Source organism: Tinamus guttatus, unplaced genomic scaffold, assembly GCF_059628265.1.
Source record: "Tinamus guttatus ecotype Peru unplaced genomic scaffold, ASM5962826v1 Tinamus_guttatus_pri_ptg000350l, whole genome shotgun sequence".
In the NCBI taxonomy this organism is placed as follows: domain Eukaryota; kingdom Metazoa; phylum Chordata; class Aves; order Tinamiformes; family Tinamidae; genus Tinamus; species Tinamus guttatus.
This window is the reverse complement of record NW_028288884.1, coordinates 165,293-184,070: the sequence shown is the minus strand read 5'-3', so window position 1 is coordinate 184,070 and position 18,778 is coordinate 165,293. Positions and strand designations below refer to the sequence as shown.

General features: G+C 68.9%; 2 protein-coding genes across 2 annotated transcripts; both read right to left on the bottom strand.

The window, feature by feature from the left end:
- Positions 1 to 502: 502 nt before the first annotated feature.
- Positions 503 to 8,532, bottom strand: LOC148593702 (nuclear receptor ROR-gamma-like). The gene is made up of 10 exons (XM_088529833.1): positions 8,425 to 8,532; positions 7,530 to 7,652; positions 7,296 to 7,437; positions 5,759 to 6,130; positions 5,245 to 5,366; positions 5,041 to 5,173; positions 4,175 to 4,282; positions 3,994 to 4,104; positions 2,697 to 2,806; positions 503 to 667 (listed from the first exon to the last, which is right to left on the bottom strand). Exons 1-10 carry the CDS (start codon positions 8,530 to 8,532, stop codon positions 518 to 520), a joined length of 1,479 nt encoding a protein of 492 aa, XP_088385959.1. The 3' UTR covers positions 503 to 517.
- Positions 8,533 to 12,179: 3,647 nt separating this feature from the next.
- Positions 12,180 to 18,680, bottom strand: LOC148593701 (acyl-coenzyme A thioesterase THEM4-like). Its single transcript, XM_088529832.1, has 6 exons — positions 18,641 to 18,680; positions 14,827 to 15,006; positions 13,359 to 13,545; positions 13,167 to 13,277; positions 12,971 to 13,095; positions 12,180 to 12,246 (listed from the first exon to the last, which is right to left on the bottom strand). Exons 1-6 carry the CDS (start codon positions 18,678 to 18,680, stop codon positions 12,188 to 12,190), a joined length of 702 nt encoding a protein of 233 aa, XP_088385958.1. The 3' UTR covers positions 12,180 to 12,187.
- Positions 18,681 to 18,778: the final 98 nt, after the last annotated feature.

Here is an 18,778-nt window from a genome sequence, read left to right as displayed (position 1 = left end):
CCAGCCTGGGAATAAGCCCGCCAGTGGCGGCGCAGCGGGAGCCCGCGGCAGCCAATAGGAGGGAAGAAGGGCGGTTTGGCCACGCCCCCATGGACCGCACCATTCCGGGTAGGGATGGGGGGGGGTACGGGAGATCCCACCGTGTCCGGGGTGGCGGGGGGGGGGGGGCCGGGGACGCGACGGGCGACGGTGACGCGCGTGGCCGTGTCTGGCCCCAGAGTCTTTATTGCCCCCCCGCGGGCGCGCGGGGCCGCGTCCCGGGGCACCTCCGCGTGCCGGAGCCCCGCGGGGTGACGGAGCGTCTCCGGGTGACGCCGCACGGCCGGGTGACACAACACCCCGCGGCGACACAGCAACACCCCGCGGCGACACAGCAACACCCCCGGCTGCCGGGGGCCGCTGCAGCCCGGTCGTTGGAGCCCCCCGCGGTGACGGAGCATCCCCGGGTGCCGCAGCCCGTCCGGCGGTGCCGCCAGCCCCGCGCAGGGCCGGGCCGGGGCCCCGGCGTCCGGGCGGCTCAGGGGGCGCCGGGGGGCTCGGGCTCGAAGAGCTCCTTGTAGAGGGGCGGGAAGGCGGCGAGCGGCCCCGCGGGCTGGCGGCGCCGGAACGCCTGGAGCTCCTCCACGTGCCGCGCGCACAGCGCCCGCAGGCGGCCCTTGGGCGGCAGCTGCGCGCGGGGACACGCGTGTCAGCCGGGGAGCACGCGCGTGTCACCCGGACGTGTGTGTGTCACCCGGGCGTGCGTGTGTCAGCCGGGGAGCACGCGTGTGTCACCCGGACGTGTGTGTGTGTGTCAGCCGGGGAGCACACGTGTGTCACCCGGGGACACGCGTGTGTCACCCGGACGTGTGTGTGTCACCCGGGCGTGCGTGTGTCAGCCGAGGAGTATGTGTGGGTCACCCGGACGTGTGTGTGTGTGTGTCAGCTGGGGAGCACGCGTGTGTCACCCGGACGTGTGTGTGTGTGTCTGCCGGGGAGCACGCATGTGTCACCTGGACGTGTGTGTGTGTGTGTCAGCCGGGGAGCACGCGTGTGTCACCCGGACGTGTGTGTGTGTCAGCCGGGCATGCGTGTGTCAGCCGGGGAGCACGTGTGTGTCAGCCGGACGTGTGTGTGTGTCAGCCGGGGAGCACGCGTGTGTCACCCGGACGTGTGTGTGTCACCCGGGGACACGCGTGTCAGCCGGGGAGCACGCATGTGTCACCCGGACGTGTGTGTGTGTGTGTCAGCCGGGCAGCACGCGCGTGTCATCCGGACGTGTGTGTGTCACCCGGGGACACGCGTGTCAGCCGGGGAGCACGTGTGTGTCAGCCGGACATGTGTGTGTGTGTGTCAGCCGGGGAGCACGCGTGTGTCACCCGGACGTCTGTGTGTGTCACCCGGACGTGTGTGTGTGTGTCAGCCGGGGAGCACACGTGTGTCACCCGGGCATGTGTGTCACCCGAGCATGCATGTGTCAGCCGGGGAGCACGCGTGTGTCACCCGGACGTCTGTGTGTGTCACCCGGACGTGTGTGTGTGTGTCAGCCGGGGAGCACGCGTGTGTCATCCAGACGTGTGTGTGTCACTCGAGGACACGCATGTCAGCCGAGGAGCACGTGTGTGTCACCTGGGCATGTGTGTGTGTGTCAGCCGAGGAGCACCTGTGTGTCACCCGAGCATGCGTGTGTCAGCCGGACAAGTGTGTGTGTGTCAGCCGGGGAGCACGCGTGTGTCACCCGGACGTGTGTGTGTGTCACCCGGGCGTGCGTGTGTCAGACGGGGAGCACGCGTGTCAGCTGAGGAGCACATGTGTGTCATCCGGACGTGTGTGTGTGTGTCAGCCAGGGACACGCGTGTGTCATCTGGACGTGTGTGTGTGTCAGCCGGGGAGCACGTATGTCAGCCGGGGAGCACGTGTGTGTCACCCGGACATGTGTGTGTGTGTCAGCCAGGGACACGCGTGTGTCATCTGGACATGTGTGTGTGCCACCCGGGGAGCACGTGTGTCAGCCGGGGAGCACGCGTGTGTCACCCGGACGTGTGTGTGTGTGTCAGCCGGGGATACGCGTGTGTCACCCGGGCGTGTGTGTGTGTGTCACCCGGGCGTGTGTGTGTGTCAGCCGGGGACACGCGTGTCAGCCAGGGAGTACACGTGTGTCACCTGTGTGTGTGTGTGTCACCTGGGGACACGCGTGTCAGCTGGAGAACATGCGTATGTCACCCAGGCGACACGCGTGTGTCACCCAGACATGTGTGTGTGTCACCCACACAATGTGCATGTCACCCGGGGAACGTGTGTCACCCGGGCACGCGTGTGTGTCACCCGGGCGCCGCTGTGACCCCAGCCCCATGCACTGAGCTGGCCGGCCTCAGCCCATGGCCCCCTGTGCCTCCCACCCCAGGGTACCCCCCACCCCATGACACCCCAATGACCCCCGCACAGCTCCCCCCTCTCCATGACACCCCCAAGGGCCCCCCCAGGGGCACCCCACAGTTCCCCGACCCTACGGCACCCCCGTGCCCCCAGTGACACCCCCTGATTCCCAACATCCTGGGGCACTTCCAAGGGGGGACCCCCCTGTGACACCCTCCCGCGACACCCGTCACCCCGTAGCACCCCATGTCCCCCCCACGGCCCCCCCAAGGGCACCCCCGTGCCCCCCCACGGCCCCCTCCCGGGGTTGTCCCCACGCCCTGTCCCTCCGGCAGCGCCACCTTGGCCAGGATGCCCTCGCGGTGGCTCTTGCGGAGCAGGAGGCGGAAGGCGACCTCCAGCTCTCCCTGCAGCCGGGCCACCTTGGCCCGCTCCTGCAGCCACGGGTGGCCTGCGGGGACGGGGCCACGGGGGCCACGGGGGTGAGGACGGGACCCGATGGGGGTGGCAGGACAGAGGATGGGGATGGGGTGGGAACGGGAGAGGGATAGGACGGGGATGGGGTCATGATGGGAACACGATGGGGACAGGGTAGGATGGGATGGGGACAGGGACAGGCGGAGCGATAGGAAGAGGCCGGGGTGGGATGTGGATGGGGATGGGATGTGGATGGGGACAGGGATGGCAGGAGGCCAGGGATGGGGATGGGGACAGGGATAGGCAGAGGGATAGGAGGAGGCCGGGGTGGGATGTGGATGGGGACAGGGATGGCAGGAGGCTGGGAATGGGGATGGGGATGGGGACAGGGATGGCAGGAGGCTGGGGCTGAGGATGGGGACAGGCATGGGGCTGGGGACAGGGATAGGCAGAGGGACAGGAGGAGGCCAGGACTGGGATGTGGATGGGGATGGGATGTGGATGGGGATGGGATGTGGATGGGGACAGGGTTGGCAGGAGGCTGGGAATGGGCATGGGGACAGGGATGGCAGGAGGCTGGGGATGGAGGTGGGGATGGAGACAGGGATAGCAGGAGGCCAGGGATGGGGATGGGGACAGGGATAGGCAGAGGGATAGGAGGAGGCCAGGGATGAGATGTGGATGGGGATGGGATGTGGATGGGGACAGGGATGGCAGGAGGCTGCAAATGGGGATGGGGATGGAGACAGGGATAGCAGGAGGCTGGGAATGGGGATGGGGACAGGGATGGCAGGAGGCTGCAGATGGGGATGGGGACAGGGATGGCAGGAGGCTGTGGATGGGGACAGGGATAGGCAGAGGGATAGGAAGAGGCCAGGGATGGGGATGTGGACAGGGATGGCAGGAGGCTGGGGCTGAGGATGGGGACAGGCATGGGGCTGGGGATGGGGACAGGGATAGGCAGAGGGATAGGAGGAGGCCAGGAATGGAATGTGGATGGGGATGGGATGTGGATGGGGACAGGATTGGCAGGAGGCCGCGGATGGGGATGGGGACAGGGATGGCAGGAGGCTGTGGATGGGGACAGGGATAGGCAGAGGGATAGGAAGAGGCCAGGGATGGGGATGTGGATGTGGACAGGGATGGCAGGAGGCTGGGGACGCGGCTGGGGATGCGGATGGGGACGGGGATGCGGACGGGGCCGGGCCGGGCGGCGCTCACTGGCGTTGACCAGGACCAGCGCGGTGAACAGGGCCACCTCGCTCTCGGAGAAGTGCAGCGAGCAGAGGCCGTGCGCCAGCTCGAAGATGGAGCCCACGAGCTCGGGGCAGCCTGGGGACGGGGACCCTTCGTCAGTGGCCCTCGTTAGGGCCCCGTCCCCCGCCCCGCCGTCCCCCCCTACCCAGGGACTTGAAGAGCTCCGGCCCGGCGAACTTGCCCTCGAAGAAGACGGTGCGGTTCTCGGCGTTGAAGGCCCGGCACATCCTCACCAGCACCACCTCCATGGCGCCTGCGGGGCCGCGCGCTCACGGGGACGTCCCTGCGGCGCCGCGCGATCCCCGGGCGTCCCCAACCCGGCAAAGTGTCCCGTGGGGCTGCCACCCCCACGGGGCACCCGAGCATCCCCTGAGGAGTGTCACCCCCAACGGGACCGGGGTGTCCCTTGGGGACCATCATCCCCCTGGTGGCACCAGAGCATCCCCTGGGGATTGTCACCGCCAATGGGACTGGCACACCCCCTGGGGAACGTCACCCCCATGGGGCACCCGAGCATCCCCTGGGGTCCATCACCCCCAGCGAGACCAGACCATCCCCTGGGGACCATCATCCCCCTGGTGGCACCAGAGCATCCCCTGGGGACTGTCACCTCCAATGGGACCGGGGTGTCCCTTGGGGACCATCACCCCCATGGTGGCATCAGAGCACCCCCTGGGGACCGTCACCCCCAGTGGAACCGGGGCATCCCCTAGGGACCGTCACCCCCATGGGGCACCAAAACATCCCCTGGGGACTGTCACCCTCATGGGGCACCAGAGCATCCCCTGGGGACCGTCACCTCCAATGGGAATGGGGCACCCCTTGGGGACCGTCACCCCCATGGGGCACCAAAACATCCCCTGGGGACCGTCACCCTCCTGGGCCACCAGGATGGGCCTGCAGGGACGTGGGGACAGCAGGAGCCCCCAGGGCTGGGGACGAGGCCCCGGCAGGGGCACTGGGGACCCTGCTGCAGCGCGGGGACGCAGGGGACGGGGCCACCCGCCGTACCCGCCTTGAGCAGGACGATCTGGTCGTTCTGGCAGAGCTCCATGAAGCCGCCCATGCGCTTGGCGAACTCCACCACGTGCTGGATGGCCTCGGTGATGCGCCCGGCGCAGCGCTCCCACATCTGCGCCGAGGACTGCGCGGCGCCGCGGGTCACCCCGTGGGGACGCGGACCCGGCCCCGCGTCGTCCCCGGCCCCGCGCTCACCTGCTTCTGGTAGGCGCCCACCTCGTCGCGGGAGAAGGTGTCCCAGCGCCGCAGCTGCAGCTCCTCGGCGCGCAGCTGGCACGTCTCCCGGTGCGACTTGAGGACGTTCTGCGTGAGACGCTCTGCGGGGACGCGTGGGGACGTGGCCATGGCTCCCGCCTTGTCCCCGAGCCACCACGAGCCCCACTGCAGCGCGGAGCCCCATGTGCTGCTTGTCTTGGTGTCCCCCCCGGCTTGTGGCACCCGTGGAGCCGGGTCCCACTGGCCCTTGGGACTGATCGAGCCAGGTCCCCCCTGCATGTGGCACCCAGCAGTGACAGAGGCAGCTCCCCAACCATCCGGCACCCCGTGGTGACGGAGCCACCTCTCACAGGCTGTGGCCAGGTCCCACCTGCGTGTGGCACCCGGCAGCGATGGAGCCGGGTGCCGGCACCGTTTGGCACTGTTGGTGACAGAGCCGGGTGCCACGAGCCCTGGTGCCCACCCAACCAGGTGCCCCCAGCCCTGGTCTCACCGATGTCGGCGCCGGAGGCGCCGGGGGCCTCCAGGAGGCTGCAGAGGCCGGTGTAGGAGTCCAGGGCGTCCCCGGTGCCCTCGGGACCCCGCTTGGCCCCGGCCGCCCGGCCCGGCTCCAGCTGGGGCTCGGGCAGCGCGCGGGGCTCCAGGGCAGCCCAGGGCGCCGCTCTGCCCTCCGCGCGGCCGGGCTCCCCGTGGGCGGCCGGGGACAGCGGCGGGTGGCCCCGGCGTCCCCCGGGGAGGCCCAGGGCGAACGCGGCGGCCGGGGGGGCCTCGGCGCCCCGTTCGCGCTCGCGCTGCTCCAGCTGCTGCTGCACCTCGGCGTGTAGCCGGTCCCGCTGCTTCTTGGACATGCGCCCGAACTTGACGGCTGTGGGGACACACGCGAGCCTGAGCGTGCAAAGGGCGCCCGGGGGTGCCCGTGGGTGCACCTGGCTGCTTGCACACCCAGGGGTGCACGGGGGGCGCGTGGACGTGTGTGGGTGTGGGCGCTGCACGTGCACCCGCAAAGCGCACGCTTGCAGGGCAGGATGCACAACTGCGTGTGCAAAGTGCCCCTGCAGTGGCAGTGTGTGTGTGCAAAGAGCCTGCACTGTGCAGCGCATGCACAAGCATACAAAGTGCCTGCAGTGCGTGCATGGGTGTGCAACATGCCCGCAGTGCATGCACAAGCATGCAAAGTGCCCACAGCGCGTGCATGGGTATGCAAGGTGCCCAAAGTGCATGCACAAGTGTGCAAAGTGCCCACACCATGTACATGGGTATGCAACATGCCCGCAGTGCAAGCACAAGCGTGCAAAGTGCCCGCAGCGTGTGCATGGGTATGCAAGGTGCCCGCAGTGCATGCACAAGCGTGCAAAGTGCCCACACCATGTACATGGGTATGCAACATGCCCGCAGTCCATGCACAAGCGTGCAAAGTGCCCGCAGCGTGTGCATGGGTATGCAAGGTGCCCACAGCGCAGGCACAAGTGTGCAAGGTGCCTGCAGTGCACACAAGTGCGCAAGGGGCCCGTTGTGCATGCACGTGCGTGCACACGCGCGCGCTCGTCCCCGCTCTGCCCCACGTGCGCCGGGCCGGCTCCCCGTGACCTACATAGGCGCCGTGCCGGGGCTTTCCGGCCCCACGCGTGCCGGCCCCACCGCCCGGCTTCCTCCGGCAGCGCCAGCCCCGGCCCCACCGTTTCCTCCCGCGGGGGCGGCCGCGGGCGACGGGTCCCCCCTGGGGTGTCGCGCTGTCCCCTCCACCCAGTCCCCTCTGGGGACGCTGGGGAGAGGCATCGGGTGCAGGGAGACGGACCGAGGTTTGGGGAGGGGAAGGGCACCCCGCTCTGGGGGGAGATGCGCCCGGTGCAGCACGGGGAGATGCACCCAGAGCAGAAATGCACGGGGGGCTGGGGTGCTGCGGAGACGCCCCCGGGCACGGGGTGCACCCAGGTACGGGGAGATCCGGGATGCTGCGGATGCACCCAGGGATGCGTCTCCCGGGACGGGGAGGCGCCGCCGCCGCCGGGCGCGGGGCCGGAGCCGCTCACCGTCGCGGGACATGCCCAGGCGCAGGCACTTCTGCAGGCGGCAGTGCTGGCAGCGGTTGCGGCTGGCGCGGTCGATGGGGCAGTTCTGCTGGCGGCTGCACGCGTAGCTCAGGCTGCTCTGCTGGCTGCGCCGGAAGAAGCCCTGCGCGCCGGGGGGGGGTCAGGGGCAGCCGGACCCCCGGGGACCCCCGGGGACACCTGGGGACACCCCGGGTCCCCCCGGGACCCCCTCACCTTGCAGCCCTCGCAGGTGATGACGCCGTAGTGGATCCCCGAGGACTTGTCCCCGCAGATCTTGCAGGGGATCACCTCGATGTGGGCTGCAGGAGAGCGGCGCAGCGTGGGCGCAGGGCTCCCCTGGGGGTCACACGTGTCCCCCGTGGGCTCCTATGGGCCCTATAGGACCACGTGTGTCCCCCACGGCTCACATGTCCCCTGTGGGCTCCTGTGTCCCCCATGGAACCCTGTGTGTCACCCACAGGCTCACATGTCCCCTGTGGTACATGGGTCCCCTATGGGGTCACACGTCACCCCTGGCCTCCCGTGCTCCTCATGGGCTCCTGTGTCCCCTATAGGACCATGTGTGACACCCACGTTGTCATGTGTCCTGCACCAGCTGATGTGCCACCTCCGAGTGTCACATGTCCCCTATGGGATTCTATGTGTCACCATGTTCCCATATATCCCCCATGGACTCCCATGTCCCCCATGGGCTGATGTGTCACCTATAGGTTCACATGTGCCCAGGGACTCACATGTCCCCTATGGGACTACATGTGCCCCCCACGGGCTCCTGTGATCCCAATGGGCCCTTGCGATCCCTATGGCCTCCCATGTCCACATCGGACCCCGTGCGTCACCCGTGGGCTCACGTGTCCCCAACAGACTCTTGTGTCCCCCAGACACACGTGGCAGCTGCGGGGACAGATGAACAGACACCAGCCCCGCAAGACGCCCCGGACGCCTGGGCCCTCTCCGGTGTCTCTGCACCCGCCAGTCCCCACTGCCGCCGCGTCCCCACGTCCGGGTGCTCCGCACGCGCTCCCGCACGGATGCCCCGGCCTGCGGCGCTCGTGCCCCCTTGCACACCCGCTCGGCGCTCACACCCCCTTGCACACCCGCTCGGCACCCGCTCACGCCCCTTCCTCCCGCACACGAAGCCGCCTCGTCGGCTGTTTCCACGCGACCCACTTTTGGCACCGGGCGCCGCGGCCCGGCCCGGCGGCCGCCCTCGCATCCGGCACCGGCCCGGGGGGGCCCGGGGACCCCCGCGGCGCCGGAGCCGGTGGGAATTCGGCCCCCCGGGGGGGCGGGGGGCTGAGTCAGCTGCATTAGTCAGGGCGGCGGCGCCGGCGCTGCCAGGAAGCGCCGCTTTCGGGCGCCGCTCCTGCCGGGAAGCCGCGGGCGGGAGGTCGACGGGTTCCCCCCGGGCTCCCCCCTCCTTGCGGTGCCGGTGCCCGGCGCGGCCTGCGCGGGGCTGGAACCAGCGCGGGAGCCGCCGCCGCAGCACGAGCGCGTCGGGGTGCACGCGAGCACAGCGCCGTGCTGGGCGTGCAGGGCCGCCACGGGGTGTGCAAGCATGCTGCGGTGCATGCAAGCATGTCATGGGGCATGCAAGCATGTCATGGTGCATGCAAGCACACCATGGTGCATGCAAGGGCACCATAGGGCCTGCAAGCACGCTGCGGTGCATGCAAGCACGCCATGGGGCATGCAAGCACACCATGGTGCATGCAAGCATGTCATGGTGCATGCAAGGGCACCATAGGGCCTGCAAGCATGCTGCGGTGCATGCAAGCATGCCGTGGTGTACACAACGGCACCACGGTGCATGCAAGCATGCTGCAGCGCATGCAAGCACGCCATGGTGCATGCAAGCATGCCATGGGGCCTGCAAGCGTGCTGCAGTGCATGCAAGCACGCCATGGTGCACGCAAGCATGCAATAGTGCACACAAATGAACAACCGTGCACACAAGAGCACCATGGGGCATGCAAGCATGCCGTGGTGCATGCAGGCAAGCCATGCAGGGGTACGCAGGGGCACCACGTGGCATGCAAGCACACCATGGTGCACAGGAACACAGCCACGGTGCATGCAAGCATGTTCTGATGCATGCAAGTGCACCGCGGTACTTGCAAGCACACCATGGTGCATGCAAGAGTGCCATGGTACATGCGAGCACACCATGGTGCACGCAGGAGTGCCACGGTGCATGCAAACATGCCATGGTGCATGCAAGGGTGCCATGGTGCATGCGAGCATGCCATGGTGCACACAAGCCCGTTTTGGACACGACAAGCACATCACGGTACACGCAGACAACGCTGCGGTACCGGCAAGCGCGTCATGGTACACGCAAGCGCGTCACGGAACCGGCCGACACGCCGCGGTGCGGGCAAGCTCGCCGTGGTGCGGCCCCGGCACACACGTCATGGCACCGCTGAAGACACCGCGGCACCGGCGAGCGCGTCGTGGCACCAACCGATACGTCCTGGCAAACACGCCAAGGCGCCGGCAAGGACACGCTGGGCACACACGGCGCACACGAGTGCACAGAGCACCCAGCACGGCCCCGGGGGTGCGGGACGCGGGGAGGAGGAGGAGGGAGGAGGAAGGAGCCAGAGCCCACGTCCCGAGTCCCTCCGGTGCCACCGCGAGCAAGCGGGCGCAGCCGGTGACCCGGCGCCGCGAGCGAGTCCCGGACGCCTGGGCCCCTTTCCCGGCGCAGCCCCGGAGCCGGCCGTGCCCCGCACGGAAGGGGGGGTCGGAGCAGGGCCGCGTCCCCCGAGCGGGGGCCCCTTTGGCGGCGTCACCTGCGCCCGGCGCCCACCTGCCGCCGCGACCACATCTGACGCGCGGGGACCCGCAGCTGCGCCCGGCGGGACCGCGGCGCCGGGGGCAACGCGCGCACGCACGTGTGCAAAGCGCCCCCCCGCCGGCGCCGTCACACGCGGGTCCCCACGGGCGCTTGCAAGCGCCCCCCCCTCCAAACTCCGCGTCCCCGGGGCACCCACCTGCACCCGTCTCCGCTCCGGCGCTTGGTGCCCTCCGCACCGCGAGGGACCCAGGCGTCCGGGCTGCCCCCCTGCCCTGCAGCGCGCACACGCATGCATGCATGTCCCCGTGCAAGCGCATGCATGCTCGCACGGAGCACACGCATGCCCTGGTGAGCGCTCCGTTGCGCCTGCCTGCACTTGCACCCCCGTTTGCACGCGCAGCCGCCCTGGGTGCTGGCGCATGCTTGCACAGGCGTGCACACACGCATGCACATGCAACCTTGCACAAACACACTGCTGCTTCCCCTAAAGCACCTGCATGGTGTCCTGCATGTCCGTGCACGCACGCCTGTCCTGGGATGCATGCACACGCTTGCACATGTGCATGCACTCTCACACGCTTGCACGTGTGCATGCACTCACACGCTTGCACGTGTGCATGCACTCTCACACGCTTGCATGCAAAACTGCTTGCTTGCACACGCTCCAACACGCTTGCACAGTGCTGAGCAAGCTCCCACCGTCTTGCCCGCGCTCTCACACGCTTGCACAAGCGCACGCCGCTCCTGCAAGCATGCACGAGTGCACAGCGCTTGCACAACCCGCGCCCCGCTCGCGCACGCTTGCACACGCACGCGCTCGCCCGCAGAGCTGCCCACGCGCGCCCGCGGGCACGGGGGGCCGCTCGCGCACACGCGGCGCCGGTTGCACGCGCGTGCACCGCCACGGGGCCGCTCCCGCTCCCTTCCACGCGCGTGCACCGGCACGGGGGGCCGCTCCCGCTCCCTTCCACGCGCGCGCACCGGCACGGGGCCGCTCCCGCTCCCTTCCACGCGCGCGGAGGCTCCTGCGCTCACGCGCGCGGCCGCTCACGCGTGTCCCCCGCGCGCCCCCGGCCCTACCTCGCATGGCGGCGGCGGCGGCGGCGCCCGGTGGCCCCGCGCTATAAGGGCGCGCGGCCCCCCCCGGCATCCTGCCCCCCCCCCGGCATCCTCCCCCCGGCCCCACGCACTGGAAATTTCCGACTTTCCACGGGGCGGGCGGCCCTGCCGGGGGGGAAACGGAGGCCGTGGGGGGGGGGGGGCGGCGGGGGGGCCCAGGCGTCCGGGTGCCCCCCCCCCCCCCCACCTGCGGTGAACCCGGTGACCCCGCGCGCGGGGCAGGGACCCGGGCGTCCGGGCGCTCTAACCTACATTCCCGGCCCGCCCCCGACCCGGCCCGGAAAACCACCCGCCCCCCCGGGTCAGGAGGGGCCCGGGCGTCCGGGTGCCCCGGGCACTGCGGGGCGGAGGCGGCGGGGGGTGGGGCAGGACGCCTGGGCCCCTCTCGTCCCCGCGCTGCAGTCGGGCACCTGTGCGACCCCCCCGCCCCCAGTGCAGCTATGGGACCCCCCCACACACAAACGACCCCCCTCTGGGTGGCCGCGCGTGTCCCATGGGTGCCCCTGGGGGGCTCCCATGGTTGGGGGGGTCACACATGCGGGTCCCATTTCACCCCGTCCTGCAGAGCCGGGGGGGGGCCGGGATCCCCGGGGCCCCCCACCCCAAGTTACACAGGGGATCCCCGAGGACCCCCCACCCCGGGCAGTGTCTGGGGACACGCGGAGCCCCCGGTACCGACCGCGCAGAGAAGGCGACAGCGAGACACGGGGTCGGGCCCGGCGGCACCTCCGCCCGGGACGTTTTATTCCCTCGCGCCAGAGGATCCCGGGGGCGGCGCCGGGACCCCGGAGCGCCCCCCTCCCGCGGCAGCCGCGGCCGGTTCCCCCCGGGGCGGCCCGAACCCCCGTCCGGGTCCCCGCCCGCCCGGGGCCACCGGCGCCGCGGGCCCCTCCCGGCAGCTCCCGCCGCTCCCGGAGCGGCTCCGGCGGGAAGCTCCGGGCTCGGGAAGAGCCTATGGGCAGCGGACCCGCTGCTCCCGGGACTTGGAGGCGTCCAGCTGGATGAAGAGAGCTGCGGGAGACGGTCAGGAAGGGCGCGGGGCGCGCGGGGAGCGCAGGGACCGCGCAAGGAGCGCAGGGAGCGCGCAGGGAGCACAGGGAGCGCGCAGGGAGCCCACGCGGAGCGCAGAGGGCGCGCAGGGTTCGCGCAAGGAGCGCAGAACCCGCGCAGGGAGCCTATGGGGAGCGCAGGGCGCGCGCACGGAGCACAGGGAGCGCGCACGGAGCGCAGACGCCGCGCACGGAGCCCACGCGGAGCGCAGTGGGCGCACGGGGAGCGCAGGAGCCGCGCAGAAACCGCGCGGGGAGCCCACGGGGAGCGCAGGAGCCGCGCAAGGAGCCCACAGAGAGCGCAGGAGCCGCGCAGAAACCGCGCGGGGAGCCCACGGGGAGCGCAGGAGCCGCGCGGGGAGCCCACGGGGAGCGCAGGGCGCGCGGAGAGCCCACGGGGAGCGCAGAAGCCGCGCGGGGAGCCCACGGGCAGCGCAGGGCGCGCGCGGCCGCCGCCGGGACGCGCGGGGCTCCGGCGCCCTCTCCCGGCCGCACGGGGCCTTTCCCGGAGCTCAGGGCCATGGGGATCAATCCCGGCCGGGATAAAATCCCTCCCCGCGGCCGCCCTTCGCACCCGGGAAGGCGGGGAAAGGCCACGAGCCGCTGCCAACGGGACGGTTCCCGCCGCTTCCCGGCGCTCCCGTCCCCCGGAGCGGGCAGGGGACAGGCAGCGCGCGTCACCTCACCGGTGGCCTCGGCGTGCACGGTGCCGCCGTCCACGCTGCGCACTTGTCCGGACAGGAAGACCTTGCGCCCCTCCACCCGGTCCACCCGGCTCTCCACGAGCACCACGGAGCCCAGCGGGACGGGGCTGCGGGGCGGCGCTTTTGGGGTGACGGCGCCCGGGACGGGGCGCGCGGCCCCCCCGGCCCCGCCACTCACGCCAGGTAGTCGATGCTCAGCTTGGCCGTCATGACGCGCCCGGCCACGAAGAGCGCGCAGCTGCCCACGGTGCTGTCGATGATGGTGGCGATGGAGCCGCCGTGCGCGACGCTGCGGGAGCAACGGGGCGATGAGCCCCGGAACGGGAGTGCGGGGGGACCCCCCTCCGCGGCGGGAGCGTCGGGCGCCTACCCGGGGGGCCCCTCGAGGTAGGGGCCGGGCTGGAAGAGGCAGACGACCCTGCGCTCGCTCGTGTTCAGGAACATGACGTACTCGAAGCCGGCGCCCTCGACGTCGATGCTGCGCAGGAAGAGGCGGGTGCCCCCGCGCCGCTCCCGCGCCGCCGGCATGGAGCCTGCGGAGCGGACGGACACCCCGGCTCGCGCCCGGCGCACACGGAGAGCCCCAGGAGCGCCCGAGCGCCGAGAACGCGGAGTCCCGAGAGCGCACGGAGAGCAGGGAGAGCTCCCGAGCGTGCGGAGAGCGCAGGGAGCGCCTGAGCACACAGGGAATGCGGCTCAACCCGGGAGCGCCCGAGCACACGGAGCTGCCAGGCACAGGGAGGGCTCCAAGAGCTCCTGAGCGCATGGAGAGTGCGGAGAGCTCCTGAGCACATGGAGAGCGCGGAGAGCTCCTGAGCACATGGAGAGCTCCAAGAGCTCCTGAGCACATGGAGAGTGCGGAGAGCTCCTGAGCACATGGACAGCACAGAGCTGCCAGGCACATGGAGAGCGCATAGAGCTCCTGAGCATGCGGAGAGCTCCAAGAGCTCCTGAGCGCATGGAGAGCTCCAAGAGCTCCTGAGCGCACGGACAGCACAGAGCTGCCAGGCACAGGGAGGGCTCCAAGAGCTCCTGAGCGCACGGAGAGCGTGGCGAGCTCCTGAGCACATGGAGAGCTCCAAGAGCTCCTGAGCACACGGACAGCATGGAGCTGCCAGGCACATGGAGAGCACATAGAGCTCCTGAGCACACAGAGGGCTCCAAGAGCTCCTGAGCGCATGGAGAGCGCGGAGCTCCCAGGCACGTGGAGAGCTCCAAGAGCTCCTGAGCGCATGGAGAGCGCACGGAGCTGCCAGGCACATGGAGAGCGCAGAGAGAACCTGAGCACATGGAGAGCTCCAAGAGCTCCTGAGCACATGGAGAGCATGGAGCTCCCAGGCACGTGGAGAGCTCCAAGAGCTCCCAAGCACAGGGAGAGTGCGGAGAGCTCCTGAGCACGCAGAGGGCTCCAAGAGCTCCTGAGCGCACGGACAGCACGGAGCTGCCAGGCACAGGGAGAGCACGGAGAGCTCCCGAGCACGTGGAGAGTGCAGAGCTCCCAGGCACGTGGAGAGCTCCAAGAGCTCCTGAGCTCCCAGGCACACGGAGAGCTCCAAGAGCTCCTGAGCGCACGGACAGCGCACGGAGCTGCCAGGCACATGGAGAGCTCCAAGAGCTCCCGAGCACGTGGAGAGTGAGGAGCTCCCAGGCACATGGAGAGCTCCAAGAGCTCCTGAGCTCCCAGGCACATGGAGAGCTCCAAGAGCTCCTGAGCACAGGGAGAGCACAGAGAGCTCCTGAGCACGCAGAGAGCTCCAAGAGCTCCTGAGCGCACGGACAGCATGGAGCTCCCGTGCACGGGGCAGCGCGGGGAGCTCCGGAGCGCGGGAGCCGCTTGCCTGGGACGTGGTCCAGGATGTTGCTGTAGGAGGGGATGCGCTTCCAGGGCCCCGTGTCCGTCATGGCCACGAAGCGGCGGTACAGGGCGAGCATGTCCGCGCTCCAGCTGCTGTTGGGCAGCGCGTAGTCCCGGGGGCTGCCGGCCTGCGTGCACAGCGCCTGCGGGAGCGCGCGGAGCGCTGGGAATGCGGGGACCGCCGTGAGCACGCGGAGTGCCGGGAGCGTGGGGAATGCAGGGAGCGCATGGAGCGTGCGGAGCACAGGGAGCGTGCGGAGTGCGTGGAGCGCTGGGAGCACCAGGAACGTGTGGAGGGATGGGAGAGCGGGGAGCTCAGGGAACGGAGGGAGCGCCGGGAGCACGTGGAGAGCGCACGGTGCCTGAGGGGAGCGCACGGTGCCTCTGAGCGCGGAAACGCGCAGGGAGTGGGTGGCACACGGAGCGGCAGGACGCATGCAGGGAGCACATGGGAAGGACACAGGAAAGGCACGGGATGCACATGGGAAGCACATGGGAAGCGCAGCAGAAGCACATGGGAAGCAAACAGGAAGAGCATGGGATGCACGTGGAAGCACACGGGAAGCGCATGGGAAGTACACGGGAAGTACACGGGAAGCGCACGGGAAGTGCACGGGATGCACACGGGATGCACACGGGATGCACACGGGAAGCGCACGGGAAGCACACGGGAAGCACACGGGAAGCACACGGGATGCACACGGGAAGCGCACGGGAAGCACACGGGAAGCGCACGGGATGCACACGGGAAGCGCACGGGAAGCGCACGGGAACGCTCCGGCCGCCCAACTCACGGCAGCTCCAGGTGCGCGGCCAGGACGGCGCCAGGGGCCCAGCGCCCGCCCCAGCGCCCCACAGCGCCGCCACATGACGTCACGCGCTGATGTCACTCCTCGGTGATGTCACCCGCTGATGTCACTCAGTGCTGATGTCACTCCAACTCTCCCTCGATCTCCCTGGGCCCGGTGCCGGCGCAGCCGGGCGGGCCCTAGCGATGACGCCACTCTGCCGCGGTGACGTCACGCCCGCGCCCTGCAGGTGACGTCACGCCGCCCGCCGGGTCACGCCGAGGTCACGCCCTCCCGGTGACTCCTCCCGCCCCGGCCCCCCCGCCCTGAGACCCCCGGTGGGGGGGGGGGGGGGGGTGCCCTTTGCCCCCCGCGCCCTTCCCGTGACCTCCGCCCTCCCGCCCCGCGTTCCCGCTCCTCACCGCGAGGCCGCTTCCGGCGCCGCGAGGGACCGTGCTGACGTCACGCGCCGTGACAGCAGCGGGCCCCGCCCGCCGCCCGGCGCACGTGACCGCAGGGGGCGGGACCCCCGCGGGGCGGGGCCTCGCGCGCGCCGTTGCCGGGGCGACGGGGCGGGACCGCGGAACGGACCCCTATGGAGCCCTATGGGCACCTATGGAGCCCTATAGACCCCCATGTGCCCCTATGGAGCCGTGTGGGTCCCTATGGAGCCCTATGGACCCTGTGTGCCCCTATGGAGCCCTGTGGGCCCCTATGGAGCCCTATAGACCCCCAGGAGCCCCTATGGAGCCCTATAAACCCCCGTGAGCCCCTATGGATCCCGATGGGCACCTGTGGACCCTATAGACCCCCATGTGCCCCTATGTATCTCTATGGAGCCCTATGGGCACCTATGGAGCCCTATGGATTCCTGTGGACCCATATGCGCCCCTTGGAAGCCCTATGGAATCCTACGGGCAGCTCCTTTAGGGTCCTGTGCGTGCCCTATGTGCGTGCCCTATGTGCGCCTATATACTCCTGTGTACACCATACAGCCCTGTGCCAGTCCCGAAAAAGACTCCTAAAAAAATAAAACTGGAGGCACCCCTATGCAGCCCTGCCCAGCCTCATCCTATACATCCCTGTGTAGCCCTATACACCCCTATATACATTGGTACAATCACCACAGCCTTGTAAGGCCCCCCATAGCGCTATAAACCCCTACAACGTCCTACATAAGCTCTATAGATCCATATACCTCCCCGTGCATCCCAAACCGCCCTGTGTGAGCCCTATACCCTCCCATACAGCCTTTCCCCCCCCACAACACACAGAGACTTGTATAGTCCCCTATACCCCTCTTTACCACTTGCAAAGCCCCACAGGGGCTCTGCACACCAGTCTGTGGTTCCCTATGGCACCTATAGCTCCCCTATACTCCTCTGAACAGCCCTATATACCTCTCTACAGTTTTGCGAGGCACCTATACCCCCTATACATCCCTATATGGGCCTATATGGGCCCGGCACACTTTTATATACTGCTATAGAGCTCCGCATGGCCCCTGTGCCCTGCCATACACCCTGTGCAGCGCCTGTAGATCCTCCAACACCCCCTCTCTGACCCCCGAACACCTCCCACACGGCCCCGCACACCCCCTCGGCAGCCCTATGCATCCCATACGTCCCCCGGGCGTCCCCCGGCGCATCCCGGGATCTCTGCCCCCTCGGGGTCCCGCACTGCTCGGAATGAGCGGGCAGCGCCAGGGACCCCCCGTTCCTGCGCTCCGGCATTCCCGGGACCCGGCACCCCGGGGCTCCGGCATTCCCGGGATCCGGCACCCCGGGGCTCCGGCATTCCCAGGATCCGGCACTGTGGACTCCGACCCCCGGTCCCGCGGGTGGCAGCAGGGCGGGGGGGGGGGTGACTCACACCCGTTGCCATGGCAACCGCCGCTGTTTGGGCCAAAACAGGCTGAATCAGCGAGCGGGGGGGGGGGGGGGGCGCCTCGCATGCGCATGCGCGGAAGGGGGGGCAGGGGCACACGGGGGCGCATCCGAGTGACAGATGAGTGTGAGTGTGCGTGTGAGTGTGCACCTGAGTGTGCACCTGAGTGTGTATCCGAGTGTACATCCGAGTGAGATAACTGTGCATGTGAGTGTGACTCGGACTTTGTGTCCGAGTGACAAATGAGTGTGCACATCCGAGTGCGCATCCGAGTGTGTGTATCCAAGTGTGCATCCGAGCGTGCACATCCGAGTGAGATAACTATGCGCATCCGAGTGCGCATCCGAGTGACAGATGAGTGTGCACATCCGAGTGTGCATCCGAGTGACAGACGAGTGTGCATGTGAGCGTGCATCCAAGTGACAGATGAGTGTGCACAGCCGGGTGCGTATCCAAGTGGGCACATCCTAGTGACAGCTGAGTGTGTGCATGTGAGTGTGCATCCAAGTGACAGCTGAGTGTGTGTATATGAGTGTGCATGTGAGTGTGTGCATCCGAGCATACGTATCTGAGTGCGTGCATCCAAGTGACAGCCAAATGTGTGCTTCCGAGTGACAGCCGAGTGTGCGCACCTGAGCGCCCATCCAAGTGACAGAGGAGTGTGCATCCTAGTGCGCATCTGAGTGTGCGTATCCGAATGTGCGTATCCAAGTGCCCATCTGAGTGCACATCCACCCAAATGTGCATCTGAGTGTGTGCATCTGAGTGACAGATGAGTGTGCATCTGAGTGTGCATCTGAGTGTGTGTACCTGAGCGTGCATATCTGAGTGCGCATCCAAGTGTGCACTCGAGTGACAGCCGTGTGCACATCTGAGTGTGTGCATCCGAGTGACAGATGAGTGTCCATCTGAGTGTGCATCTGAGTGTGTGTACCTGAGTGTGCATATGAGTGCCCATCCAAGTGTGCACTCGAGTGAAAGCCGTGTGCACATCTGAGTATGTGCATCCGAGTGACAGATGAGTGTGCATCTAAGTGCACGTCCGAGTGCACATTTGAGTGTGTGCATCTGAGTGCACACTTGAGTGTGTGCATCCAAGCGTGCACATGCGAGTGTGCGTACCCGTGTGCGTGCACGCGGCTGTGAACGTGAGCATGCACATGAGCACGCAGCGCGCGCTGGATGCACGTACATGCGTGTGCACGCATTTGCACACGCGTGTGCACGGTGTGCGAGCACGCGAGCCGCTGCCCGCATGCA

Bases quoted from the DNA above. Each gene is read 5' to 3' on its own strand.
- LOC148593701 (XM_088529832.1), bottom strand. From the start codon at position 18,680: ATGTGCATGCTCACGTTCACAGCCGCGTGCACGCACACGG. The intron at 13,278-13,358 runs GTAGGCGCCCGA...TTGCTCCCGCAG, and splicing joins TACCTCGAGGGGCCCCCCGG to CGTCGCGCACGGCGGCTCCA. The intron at 12,247-12,970 runs GTGAGGTGACGC...CGTCTCCCGCAG, and splicing joins CGTGCACGCCGAGGCCACCG to CTCTCTTCATCCAGCTGGAC.
- LOC148593702 (XM_088529833.1), bottom strand. From the start codon at position 8,532: ATGCGAGGGCGGCCGCCGGGCCGGGCCGCGGCGCCCGGTGCCAAAAGT. The intron at 6,131-7,295 runs GTGAGCGGCTCC...GTGTCCCCACAG, and splicing joins CCTGGGCATGTCCCGCGACG to CCGTCAAGTTCGGGCGCATG. The intron at 5,367-5,758 runs GTGAGACCAGGG...GCGTCCCCGCAG, and splicing joins CGCCTCCGGCGCCGACATCG to AGCGTCTCACGCAGAACGTC.